Source organism: Mustela erminea, chromosome 12 (genome assembly GCF_009829155.1).
Source record: "Mustela erminea isolate mMusErm1 chromosome 12, mMusErm1.Pri, whole genome shotgun sequence".
NCBI lineage: Eukaryota > Metazoa > Chordata > Mammalia > Carnivora > Mustelidae > Mustela > Mustela erminea.
This window is the reverse complement of record NC_045625.1, coordinates 63326522-63340674: the sequence shown is the minus strand read 5'-3', so window position 1 is coordinate 63340674 and position 14153 is coordinate 63326522. Positions and strand designations below refer to the sequence as shown.

The following is a 14153-nucleotide window of genomic DNA, read 5'->3' as shown; positions in this document are numbered from 1 at the left end:
AAAACAATCTGAGGGTTTTGAAGGGGCGGGGGGTAGGAGGTTGGGGGAACCAGGTGGTGGGTATTGGAGAGGGCACGGATTGCATGGAGCACTGGGTGTGGTGCAAAAATAATGAATACTGTTACGCTGAAAAAATAAAAAAAATTTTAAAAACTCATAAAAAAAAATCATGCAACGCAACTACTGAAAAGATTGTGCTAAAACTACAAAGACCATGCTAAAAGATTGTATGCAATGTAAACCAACACACCCTTCAGCAAATCGAGTTGGAACAATGTATCAATAGTCATTAAGTTCTGCTAACCTTGGACCTAATTATTTCTTGTTGGGACACTTACCCTGAAGTAATAATACAAAAGAAAGGAAAAAACCACGTGCACAAATGTGTGCACTGCAATAATGTCTTTGGGGAAAACATCAGAAACAACTTAAAAGTCACACAAGACAATGATAAAAAAATATATATATATGATAAATTTACCTGAGGGAACATTATGTGTTAACTCTATAATGTAAAACTTTATGTTACTATCAGAAAATTAATATTAAATAAAGAGGGCACAAAACTACATAGAGTCTACTACTAAAACAAGATGCAGTCCACCATATGGGAAAAGACTGAAATCGATGTTTAAAATAGTAAACATACTAATAAATGTTACATAATAAATATTTTAATAAATGTTTTATTTATTTTTATAACATTATTATACCATTATAATATAACATTATTATAACATTATTTTAATAAATGTTACATAATTAATATTATGTTTATGTTAACATAACATAAATAATATGTTTAAAATAGTAAACATACTATTTATGTTTATGTTAACATAAACATAATATTTATTATGTAACATTTATTATGTTAACACCCAGGGTGCCTGGGTGGCTCAGTGGGTTGAGCCTCTGCCTTCTGTTCAGGTCGTGGTCTCAGAGTCCTGGGATCCAGGCCCGCATCGGGCTCTCTGCTCAGCAGGGAGCCTGCTTCCCTCTCTTTCTCTGCCTGCCTCTCTGCCTGCTTGTGATCTCTCTCTCTCTCTCTGTCAAATAAATAAATAAAATCTTAAAAAAAATAAAATAAAATAGTATGCTAACGGTGCCTGGGTGGCTTAGTCAATTAAGCGTCTGCCTTCCACTCAGGCCGTGATCCTGGGGTCCTGGGGTCAAGCCCCACATCAGGCTCTTCACTCAGCAGGAGTCTGCTTCTCCCTCTCACTTTCCCTCTGTGCCTTTCCCCTTCCTCAAATAAATAAATAAAATCTTTTTAAAAAATAAACTAAATAGTATGTTAGAGAATAAAATTATGGGTTATTTTTCCCAAAAAACTTTAGGTAATGAAGATCTATTCACTGTCTTTTAAAATATTTAAGAACATTTCACTGGCTGTCAAAACCCAGAGATTCTAAGACACAGCTCAGTGCACAGCCAACAAACTGCCTGGGCTGAAACAGCCCACTTTCATCTGCTTCCAGATGTGACTCTGAGAAGATGGAGACCTAGAGAAGGAAAGTCAAAACCAGAGCCCCAGGACAGTGGCCAGCTCCTCCTGACCAGACCTGAGGAGGGGTTGCATGTGATCAGTGATCCCACAAAAAGAGAGCAGGTACAGAAAGAATTTTCAGGAACTTTGTAACTTATGAGACTGGGTAGAACTGCCTTTTTCAAAGTAAGCCAAAAGTCAATTAATTCCTAAAAGTATTTTTACATGATGTCTTTTAAAAGCAAGTAAGGTATATTTAATGATGAAAAACTGAATGTTTCCCCCCTAAGATCATTAATAAGACCATAATGCTTGCTCTCAGCACCACATCAATTCAACAAGTACTTGAGATTCTAAATGGGGCAACTCCGCTGGAGGGGAAAAAAAGGCATACCGTTTGGAAAGGAAGAAATGAAGTTATCTCTATTTGCAGATGACATATATAGAAAACCCTGAGTAATCCACTAAAGAGTTATCTGGGCTAATAGTTAAGCAAGAGTGCAGGGGAAAAAATCGAATATATAAACATCAGTTATACTTTTTTTTTAAGATTTTCTTTATTTATTTGACACAGAGAGAGAGAGAATGCAAGCAGGCAGAGCAGCAGGCAGAGGGAGAGAGAGAAGCAGGCTCCCTGCTGAGCAAGGAGCCCAATGCAGGACTCGATCCCAGGACCCTGGGATCATGACCTGAGTCGAAGGCAGCCAATTAACCAACTGAGTCACCCAGGCGTCCCACATCAGTTATACTTCTATACACTAGCAATGAGCAATCCAAAAAGGAAATTAAAACAATTCTATTAATGATAACATGAAAAAGAACACAATTCTTAGGAATAAATTTAAGAAAAGAAGTATAAGACTTGTATACTAAAAACAACAAAATATTGTTAGAATATTAAAGAAGCATGAATGGAAAGATACTTCATGTTTCTGGATCAATAAGCTTAACATTATTAAAATGGAAATACTCCCCGAAATGGATCTATAGAGCCAACAGAATCCTTGTCAAAATGTCAATTGGCTTTTCCCCCCAGAAACTGACAAGCTGATTCTAAAATTAATATGGTAATACAAGGAAACCAGAAAGCCAAAACAATCTTGAAAAAGAAGAACAAAGTTTGTGGACCCAATTTCAAAACTTACTACAAAGCTACCATAATCAGTATAGAAATATAATCAAATGAATAGGATTAAGAATCAAGAAATTTTTTAAATAATCAAGAAATAAATCCATACAATTATGGTCAATTCATTTTCAAGAAGGGTGCCAAGACAATACAATGGAGAAAGAAATATCTTTTCAAAAAAATGGTACTGGAACAACTGACTATCCACCCACATGCAAATGAAGGAATATGGACCCCTTCCTCAAACCACATACAGGAACTGATCTCACAATGTATCAAAGACCTAAAGTCTTTGTAGGAGACTTCCAATAGGAACTAAAATTATTAAAATCTTAGAAGAAAACATAGGGGTAAATCTTCATGACCTTGGATTAGGCAAGGTCTTCTAAGATACAATACCAAAAGCACAAGCAGCAAAAGAAAAAATTGTTAAATTAGCTCCATCAAAATTTTCAATTTATAAACGAATAATCAAAGGTGATACATACAAACAGTAGAATATTATTTAGCTTAAACAAACAACAAACAAAAAACAAACAAACAAACAAAAAAACCAAAAAGGAACAGAGGTGCCTGGCTGGCTCAGTCAGTAGAGCACTCTTGATCTGGGGTTGTGAGTTTGAGTCCAACACTGGACTTAGAGCTTACTTTAAAAAAAAAAAAAAAAAAAGGAATAAAATTCTGATACATGTTACGACATGGATAAACCTTGATAACATTATGCCCATTGAAAAAAAATTCATAATTTAAAAGGACAAAGATTGTATGATTTCACTTGTATGAAATATCTGAAGTAGGCAAATTCATAGAGAAAGAATGTAAAATAGAGGTTACCAGTGGCAGGGAGCCTGGGAAAATGGGGGAGTTACTATTTAATGGGTACAGAGCTTCAGTTTAAGATGATGCAAAAGTTCTAGAAATAGTGGAGACGGTTGCCCATCACTGTAATATACTGAATGACAATGAAATGTACACATAAAAATGGTTAAAACAGGGGCGGCTCTATGGCTCAGTGGGTTAAGGCTCTGCCTTCAACTCAGGTCATGATCTCAGGGTCCTGAGATTGAGCCCCACATCAGGTCCTCTGCTCGGCGGGGAGCCTGCTGCTCCCTCTCTCTCTGCCTACTTGGGACCCCTCTCTCTCTGTCAAATAAATAAATAAAATCTTTTTTAAAAATTGGTGAAAGTGATAAATTATACATTATGTATATTTTACTTTGTTAAATTTTTAAAAACTTAAAAATTTTGCTTCAAAGTATACCATTTAGAGAGCAAAAGCCCGCAAAATAAAACTTTGCAATCATACATATAATAAGGCACCTATGTATATAAAATATAAAGAAGACAATACTTAAAAAGATGAATAACCCTATTAAAATAGGCAGAAGATTTGAATAGATATATATAGATATATAGATAGATACAGATACATATCTATATGTATAGATCTCCAATAAGCACATGAAAAGATGTTTCACATCATTAGCCATCAGAGAAATGTAATCAAAACCACAACAAGATACTACTTTACAACTATTAAAAGAACCATAACCCAAAAGATAGACAATAACAAATTTGGCAAGAATGTAGAGAAGCTGTAGCCTTCTTACACTGCTGGTGGGACTGTAAGTTGGTGTAGCCACCTTGGGAAACAGTTTGACAATTTCTGAAAATATTTAAACAGAGAACTGCGTAATGACCAGAAATCCTCCTAGGCATAGATCCAATCAATGGTAATCCCATTCTTCCAAAAACCATGAAGTCATCTTTGTTGCACATTACACATATTAATCATCAGGAAACTGTGTTGGCTGGTCCTTCACAATATATACAGCACCCAGACTGTGGCCTCAACATAACCTTTAACATTAAATTAACCAGGGGATCCTTGGAGAAATGGCAGGAAAACTCCAAGGTAAGCCTGGGACATCATGTGCCAAACAGCAAGGAAGTAATCAGATTACTGGGGGCCTAGAACATAAAAGCCTACTCAAAGGGGCTCCCATTGGCCTGAGATGGTATAATGTGAATATCAAAAGAATTATTTATAAAATGACTTGAAATATCAAGTAATGAAATAGATGAAGTGAACAGACTAGAGAGCCCAGAAATAAGCCTACACAAATATAATCAACTCATCTTTGACAAAGGAGCAAACATAATTCAATGGAGAAAGGAAGATCTTTTCAACAAATGATGCTCAAACAACTGGACACCTATATGTGAAAAAACAGAATCCAGATGGACCCTATACCTTTCACAAATAAAATCAAAACAGGCCATACATTTAAATGTAAAATGCAAACTATTAAGTTCCTGGAAGATAGCATAGCATAGGAGAAAATCTAGGTGATGTTGGTTTCAGCAATGGGTTTTTATTTTTATTTTTTTGTAAGATTTTTTTAAGTAATCTCTATACCCAATATGGAGCTCAAATTACAACCCTAAGTTCAAGAGTCTCAAGCTTTACTGACTGAGCCAATGAGGCACCCCTTGACAATGAACTTTCATATATACATATATATGTGTGTGTGTGTGTATATGTATATATGGCTTTTTCTTTTAATAGAGGGAAGTGGGGAGAGGCAGAGGAAGAGAGAGAATCCCAAACAGACACCCCTTTGAGCATGGAGCCTGACATAGGGCTCAATCTCAAAACCCTGAGATCATGACCTAAGCCGAAATCAAGAGTCAGACACTTAACTGAGTGAGCCATCCAGGCGCCGCTTGGCAATTAAGCACAGGGAATCTAGGTGGCTCAGTTGGTTAGGCCTCTGCCTTCGGCTCCGGCCATGATCCCAGGGTCCTGTGATGAAGTCTCACATCAGGCTCCCTGCTCAGCAGGGAATCTGCATCTCCTTCTGCTCGCCACTCCCCCTGCTTGTGCGCTCTCTCTCTCTCTGTGTTGAATAAATAAATAAAATCTTAAAGGAAACAAACAAAAACAATACCAAAAGCATGATCCATGAGAGAAAAAATTGATATGGAACTTTATTAAAATTTAAAACTTCTGCTCTGAAAGACAGCATTAAGAGAATGAAAAGACCAACTACTGACTGAGAGAAAATATTTGCAAAACACATATCTGACAAAAAATTTCTATCAAATAAATGAAAATTCATGAGTTTATAATGATAGCAAAAAACCAAAGATAAACAATAACTCACTGGTCACCACTGAAGGTGACAGGACACTAATTTATTATTCTGAACATGTATAAATAAAGCTTAATCTTGCCTTTCTTGTGTGCCATGGTGAATGTTTGTATTTATTAAAGTTTAGACAACACATGCAGATGGGGTGATATAGTTAGAAAATCACCATATTGCAATTTGTAATGAAATAATGGATCGAGGAAATTATCATCAATTAATGTTAAAACCATTAGGTGACAGACGGATGGGGCACTTTCTAAGGAAGGGACCAGACTGATCCCTTAAAATTATTAAAAGGGGAGGGGTGCCTGGGTGGCTCAGTGGGTTAAGCCTCTGCTTTTGGTTCAGGTCATGATCTCAGGGTCCTGGGATCGAGCCCCTCATCGGGCTCTCTGTTCAGTGGGGAGCCTGCTTCCTCCTCTCTCTCTGCCTGCTTCTCTGACTACTTGTGATCTCTCCCTCTGTTAAATAAATAAAATCTTTAGGAAAAAAAATTATTAAAAGGGGAATTGATCAATTTAATATCATTATAAGTAGGACACCTGAGGAAATTTTTGTGGGTGTTGTATATTGTGGTAATGGATTTCACAGATGTAGACACATAGGTCAAAATTTATCATAATGTGCATTTTAATTATATGTACTTTATGCCAATCACACCTCAAAAAGCTATTTTTTAAAAAGTGGGGTGTGTCACCTGGGTGGCTTAGTTGTTAATCATCTGCCTTTGGCTCAGGTCACAATCCCAAGGTTCTGGGATTGAGTCCCATGTTGGGTTCCCTGCTCAGCGGAAAGCCTGCTTCTCCCTCTCCCACTCCCTCTGCTTGTGTTCCGTCTCGCTGTGTGTGTGTGTGTGTGTGTGTCTCTCTCTGTCAAATAAATAAATAAATAAAATTTTTTTTTAAAAAGTGGGATAAAATATTTTGTGGTCCCGTGATACAATAGGAAGCACCCAACATACCAATAGACTGATCTTGCCTGAAAAACTGAACCTGAAGATGATCAAACCAGTAGAACCAACCACCCATTTACAGAAAACATGAGGCACAGGGGAACGCATTACATGATACCCTGCATAAACAATCTTTCTTCCTACTCAGTCTCATTTTCTGCTTCCTTCTCTTTTCCAGAAAGCCCACTGGCACCCAAGCCATGCCCCCTCTACTCTCTTTTAGATGCACGTAAAAAGAGTTTAAGAACACGTGTGGTAAAGATATTTCTAACACTGCTACTTGCTTGCTACTGGAGAAGAGTGCCGTATCAGTGAAGAGAAGTTATACCCATTCTGCAATGCATGTAGAGCATTTTAGAACACTTGCCCCCTGTTGCTCTCACCAAACTAACAAGGTTTTCCTCAATCTCTGTCATCCTTTGCACAAACTTCATTTTCTCATTATTTACACCTGCATTCATATGTGTTAGTTAGGCTACACAGCTCGCATCCAACTTTCTAAAAAAGAAGAAGCAGCTCTCTCTCATCTAGGAAGCAGAGACCCCCAAAGCCCTTCAGTGTGAGGGGCAGCGGCAGGTGCACTCACTCAGAGACAGGCCAACAGGATACATGGTAACATAAAGATAGCACCTACCACAAGACACTTTAACACAAATTTGAGACAAATAAGGAAAACTGATTGTCCTGAGTGAAAGAAACAAATAAACAAACAAATAAACAAGGAAAAAAAAACAACTAAAATGTATAACTACAACCAACATTTCACATTTTGTTTTCCATAATCACAACCTGTCCTTTCCAAACAAGAGGAAAGATGACAGGTCTGATTTCAGTTGTCTGTTTTATCTGACCTTCTCCTTCTGGTCTACTTTCTACTTGCCCCCTGTTGCTCTCACCAAACTAACAAGGTTTTCCTCAATCTCTGTCATCCTTTGCACAAACTTCATTTTCTCGTTATTTACACCTGGATTCATATGTGTTAGTTAGGCTACACAGCTCGCATCCAAGTTTTCCAGTGTAGAGAGTGGCTTGGTCTTTCTATACTTCCATTTCCATTTTTATAGTGACTTTTAACAAAAGTAGTTAATCAAAGGACCCTAAAACACATGGAAATGCAAATTTCAGAAGTATATAACACACTTAAAAATAACATCTGTCCCTTATTTTTCTCTGGACTAAACCTGACCTACTAAATCTGACAGGATGTTCCTGATTTTACAAAACCATGATAAAAACCAGTTACTCAGACCCATTCATATAAATGTATTGGATATTGGTTATACAATATAAATAAATCCACCTGGATAAGTCAGACATTCTCTGTCTTGATGCCCACAGATCTCACATTCTATGTTCAGACTTGAATAAAAAGGAAAAACATCAGCTTTTTAAGTTTTCTAAAAATATAAGCAAATTAAACTCAAAACTCCACTTAGTTTTCTTAAACTGGTAAATATGATTGTCTTCTGTATGTAGCCCAGGCAGTATATTCAAAATCAAACTTGGTCTTTGTACCACTGGAAATAAATGAGTCAAAAACCTCCCATCAACCATTCTCCTGCACTCTACCTTAATTTACTTGTGCTTGATAATCCACTTATGTGGTTTCCAACGTAGAGAAGAGGCAGAGGAAACAGCTTCCATGAAAAAAAAGGAAGAATATTTGATTAGAACTCCAATAACGATTTTCTTTCACATAATGGTGACACTTCCTGTCAGTAAGCAAATCATTTGAGTCTATTTCCCTGTAACAACTGTGAATTTCCCACAATCTAAAACACATCATGAGTTTCTCCATGTGACCAAAATAGTTAGGTGGGCAATGATATCTATAATCATGGTGCGGTGGAGTGGATCTGCGCTGAAATGGAAACGTTGACCTTATCAACATTGGCAGACTATCTCCCTAAAGGGAGGCTCTGAACAAGCACCTCTCTTTTTTCTTTTTCTTTTTTTTAATTTTTTATTTCTTTTCAGCATAACAGTATTCGTTGTTTTTGCACCACACCCAGTGTTCCATGCAATCCGTGCCCTCTCTAATACCCACCACCTGGTACCCCAACCTCCCACCTCTCCGCCTCTTCAAAACCCTCAGGTTGTTTTTCAGAGTTCATAGTTTCTCATGGTTCACCTCCCCTTCCAATTTCCCTCAGTTCCCTTCTCCTCTCCATCTCCCTATGTCCTCCATGTTATTTGTTATGCTCCACAAATAAGTGAAACCATATGATAATTGACTCTCTCTGCTTGACTTATTTCACTCAGGATAATCTCTTCCAGTCCTGTCCATGTTGCTGCAAAAGTTGGGTATTCATTCATCCTTTCTGATGGAGGCATGGAGTATTATGCCTCCATCAGAAAGGATGAATACCCAACAAGCACCTCTCTTAAGTGTAGACCCCTGGCTGCATTGCTGAGTTGAGGAGGGTTATTTGTAGTTCATGCCTCAGGTTCAGATGGCCCCTTGAGAAGGTGTACAAACTTGTTATCTATGCATTACGCACTTTTTTGGATGACAGCAAAGATTCATATCTCACTGGAATGTCACAAGGCTGGTAACCCTTTCAAAAAGTTGTGTCTACCAGCCACATTACTGTAGAGTTACTTTATTTGTTTTCAAGGCCTAGAATGATTACATATCTACCAAGGTTAAACAATATACCAGCAGTACTTGAATTAGGTTTCCTGAGCTCTGAGCTCCTGAACTGTTTTCTGATTGTCAAGAGAAATATTGTTCAAAACATACTGAACAAACACATAAAATGGAAGACCTAGGCTTCCATGAATGAAAAAAATATATATACCCTTTCATAAGGTCACACAATAACTGGGAGAACTTTTTGACTGATATGATAACCCATAGCTATCCTGGTGAGTCCAGCATTTCTTCTTCCACTAAAAAGACATTAAGCAGTAACTCAGATAAGATATTCTTTGAAGGATTTTGAAATAGTAATTGTCATCTATCCCCCAAAGAATTATAAAATTTTATTATCAGGAGATTTGCTCAAGAAAGAAGACACAAAGAAGAGAGCACCTCAGATCCAGGACCTTCCCCTCTTCATTAATAGCATTCTGGTTGGCAGCCTACCCCGGCTCAACAATAGCACTGCTCAGATATTACAACTTTAGAAGTTCTTAGGCATTGAAAAGAATCAGTTGCCCCCCCCTTCCATATATAATTCAAAATAAAAACAATACTGACTTCCAGTTTTTAGAAACAGTGGGCTAGATTGTTTGTGTTAATCTCTCCACTGAAAACAATTAAAAATGCTACGTAAAATAACTTAAAACCTTCATAAAAGTATGTGGGGAGATAGTGAGTCCCCAGGCCAAAACTTAAGTGAGAACAGAAACCCAGAGAAAAACAATGGAAGCCAGAAGACAGCAGAATTGCATGCTCCAAGATCTATTAAGTTAGAAGGCAAGAGTATCTTTCAAAAGCAAAGGAAAATCATCGTCTTTTACAGACAAAACCTAAGGGAATTTAACTGACCATTAGTACATTTTAAAGGAGGTACTTTAATAAGGAGGAAAGTGGAAAATGGGGGATGCAGAAAGGAAAGAATAACATAACATAGTTTAAAAAAAAAAAAAGGAAAGAAAGAAAAATCTCACTGATAACCAAGAAAATGCAAATAAAAGCCAGGAAGTCATTATACACCCAACAGATCAGCACAATTTAAAATGAATGACATACTGACACAAAGTAATTAAAATAGCATAAAGTTAAAAAAAGTAAAGAAAGGATCAAGGATTGGCAAGAATGTGGAGCAACAGGGACTTTCATGCACTTTTATCAGCAGTGTGAACTGGTACAACTGGTACACTTTGACATTAATTACTCAAGTTGCAGATGTGCATAGGATAGGAGTCAACCATTCCACTTCCTGATATGCCTCCAAGAGAAATTCATGCCACAAGTATCATTTTAGGCTAAATTGTCTTTAAAAATCATATTTTGAAGCCCTAACCCCATGTGACTATATCTGGAGATAGGGTTTTTAAGGGGTAATTAAGGTTATATCATAAGGATGGGGCCTAATCCAAGGTCCGAGGTCCTTCTAAGAAGAGGATATACCAGGAGTGTGCACATACAAAGTAAAGGCCACATCAGGACACAGAAAGATGGCAGTGGTCTACACACCACGGAAAGAACTTTCACCAGAAACCAAGTCTGTTGACACCTTGATCTTGGACATTTTTGGCACCAGAACTGTGAGAAAACTCGTTCCTGTTGTTTAAGCCCCTCAGTGTGGTATTCTGTTATGGAAGTCCTGGCTGACTAATACATGTGCACTGAGATCCAACCCTAAGGATGTTCAGAACAGTATTCTCTTCCCAGAACATTCAATAATGGCAAAACTAACTCAGCAAAACACAATTCAGGAATGCATATTAGAACAATTTCAAAGAAAGCAAGAAAAGTATTACACAGAAGTCAGAATAGTTCGTAAGGAAAATTGTGATCTTATCTCTTGACCTAGGTAATGACTGCACAGCTTATTATTCATGCAATTACACATTCATGAATGATGCCTTTTTCCCTACATATAGATCATTTTTCACAATTTCAAAATGTTTAAAATTATAGTATATCCTAAACTAAGTATAAGCAAACCCAACGATATTCTGATTTTTCCAGTTATGATTGTGTTTATAGCTTTCGTTACACTTCAATATTTTGTTTTTCTCTTTTTGTGAATGTCCCTGATTATTGATGCTCTACCCATGTGCTTGGTCAGTCTAATGAATAACCTAGTGATAGATGCCAGTGTCTTTCCAGGCCTTAGAGATGTAGTAGTGAAGAAGCCATGTGAGGTCCTCACCCTCAAGGAACTGACAGGCTGATTTAACATCCCTAAATCCAAAACATGCCATCATAATCCAGTTAATACTACCTATTGTATAGAATTGCTCTAAGAATTAAATGCCTGGCTTAAAACAACTATTTATTGAGCCAGCAACTGTTCAAGAAAGGTAGTTCTGTTCCAAATTCTAGGAAGGAAAGGCAGGTTTTATGCTTTATCAATCCAAGTTAAAAATGAAAACTTAAACCAAGATCAGAAAAGTAGGGCCAAAGAGTCAAATTTGGACCAGCTTTTGTCTATGTAAATGAAGTTTTATTAGCACATAATCACAGCAATTCATTTATATATCATGATACAGTGGCAGAGCTGAATAGTTCCAACAGAGACAGTCTAGCCCACAAAGCCTAAATATCTACTATCTGTTTTTTTTTTTAGCAAAAAACTTACCAATTCCTGGTAGGGCTTTGCCTTTTCAGAAGACATAAGTATTTATTTAATGTCAGTTCTTAAGCATGTACTTCCACTATTATTACATTACGTTAATGAACAACTAAATGAGTAATACAGTATCTCTATTAAGAAGTCTCTACCCAGGGACGTCTGGCTGGCTTGGTCGTTAGGCGGCTGCCTTCAGCTCAGGTCATGATCCCAGGGTCCTGGAATCGAGCCCCATCAGGCTCCCTGCTCAGCAGGAGGCCTCCTTCTCCCTCTCCCCCTCCCCCTGCTTGTGTTCCCTCTCTCGCTATGTATCTCTCTGTCAAATAAATAAAATCTCTGTCAAATAAATAAAATCTTGAAGAAGAAGAAGTCGTCTCTACCCAGTGTAAGCAGGAAGCACACTGCGTGTGGAAATTGACATGTTTTCTTAGATCCATTTAAATTCTATAGCATTTTCACATGTTCCATCAAAGCTCTATGTACTTATCATCACATACCTTCACAGGAATTTTCTTGTCAAAATCAGGGAAATGAATTAGTTTATTTAGTTTGGATACATACAGTATCATTATGGTCACTGCCATCTAAAAACAAAGAGGGGGAGGGAGAAACTTTAGCAAAATACCTGGAAAGACTGAGGTACAAAGACATCATCAGAAGAAAACACATTCATCAAAAAGAAAATATTATTCAGAAAAATCCATTTTCTAGGTTCCAAATAATAACTATTTCCTAGAGTATTAAAAATTATTTTTTTGTCAATGTATAAATTCCATCAGAACTATAGGCAAAAAGTATAAAATCAAATAGCTCACATGTATACATATTGTCTCAAGGGGCTCAAGGAACAGTGACAGAGGGGGAAAAAAGAAATGGTGTCCCCAAAACTGGCCAGAGTGACTACAGTTAGAGAGGCCACTCCTTGATTCTGGACCATATTTCCTGTGTAGAGCATATGGTCCCCTTTCCACATAGAGACTGGGGCTCCCTTGAGGGGGCAAACTCTACAGATAAACACACTTTCTGTGATGTCCAGTATTCCTGTAACACAGAAGACAAATTAAGAGAAAAACAGTTTTAAAAGGGATTTATTTTTCTCTTCAATCTAGCCAGTCCTGCAAAAATGTCTCATTCAAACCCTATTAACCTGGAGTATAGCAAGTATATTAGAAATACTCCAGATTATCATTATGAATACAAAATTTTAATTTTATAGTAAAAAATTTTAATATCATTTTCCTATGCAAATTTTAGAACTTACTTAATTTTCTCCATATTATGATGCAAAAATTTAAGAACTACTTCAACATGATTATCATCCTAATCCTTGAGCTTAATGAGTTTACAAATGTAATACTTATGATAGATTAATATAACATGAGCCCATCTTGAATTATAATTATAGTTTATATTCATAACTTACTTTGTAATTCTTACAGAAATATACTAACCCTTATTTAAAATATTCTGCAACTCAGACTTTTTAAATTGGGTCTGCTGCTCTCTTTCCACACAAATTGCATATCAGAAAGGCTTTACTTGGAGTAAGCCAGTGAATTTATTTGCCTTGGGGATTACTAAGGGCACATTATCACATATGCACTGATCTTTTAAAGTACTTTTTTCTGCCTATTTCACATTGAAACACTAAGACAATCTATTTTTGACCTTAAGGAAAATATTGATTTCTTACTACTTTTTCCCTAAAATTATGTTGTAAAGAGTGACTTATGAGCAAAACATTTAACCAGAATAATATTTAATCATATAAATGACATCCTTTCCAAGACTCACAATTAAAAATTTAGTTAACAGATACAATTTTCCTAATTTTACATTTTTTTCCCTGTAAATTAAAGCAGAACCAAACAAACATATCAAAAATGTGCCTTTGGTGCCTGTTTCCACTTGTCTACCAGAAATCACCAGCATATGACCAAGAGAGTAAACAAGCTATGAATTAATATTAATGGGAAATTTCAGAAGGAGCCAAATGAGGTTAGTCTGAAAGCTTATCCAACCTCATCTTTATACTTGAGAACAAAAAAATCACAAACTGCAGGAAGCAAAATACAAGCATGTTTAGTTAGGCCCATAGAGAGTTTTGTAAAAATTGGAACATGTTGCCAGCATTTACAAATTTGATGTAAACATTCAAAACCCCTGCCTTTTGAAACACCTC

The 14153-nt window shown here is 36.7% G+C and overlaps 1 protein-coding gene across 9 annotated transcripts in view; it reads right to left on the bottom strand.

Moving 5' to 3' along the window:
* Positions 1–14153, bottom strand: part of SLC35D2 (solute carrier family 35 member D2) — a 45862-nt gene that overhangs the window by 22254 nt on the left and 9455 nt on the right. For 8 of the 9 annotated variants that reach the window (XM_032307170.1, XM_032307176.1, XM_032307175.1 and 5 more), the window contains 2 exons: positions 12469–12555; positions 8295–8362 (listed from right to left, as the gene is read on the bottom strand). In XM_032307170.1, the coding sequence (XP_032163061.1) occupies positions 8295–8362; positions 12469–12555 (155 nt within the window). The remainder of the gene's footprint in view (positions 1–8294; positions 8363–12468; positions 12556–14153) is intronic. The other variant, XM_032307173.1, reaches the window with a different exon arrangement.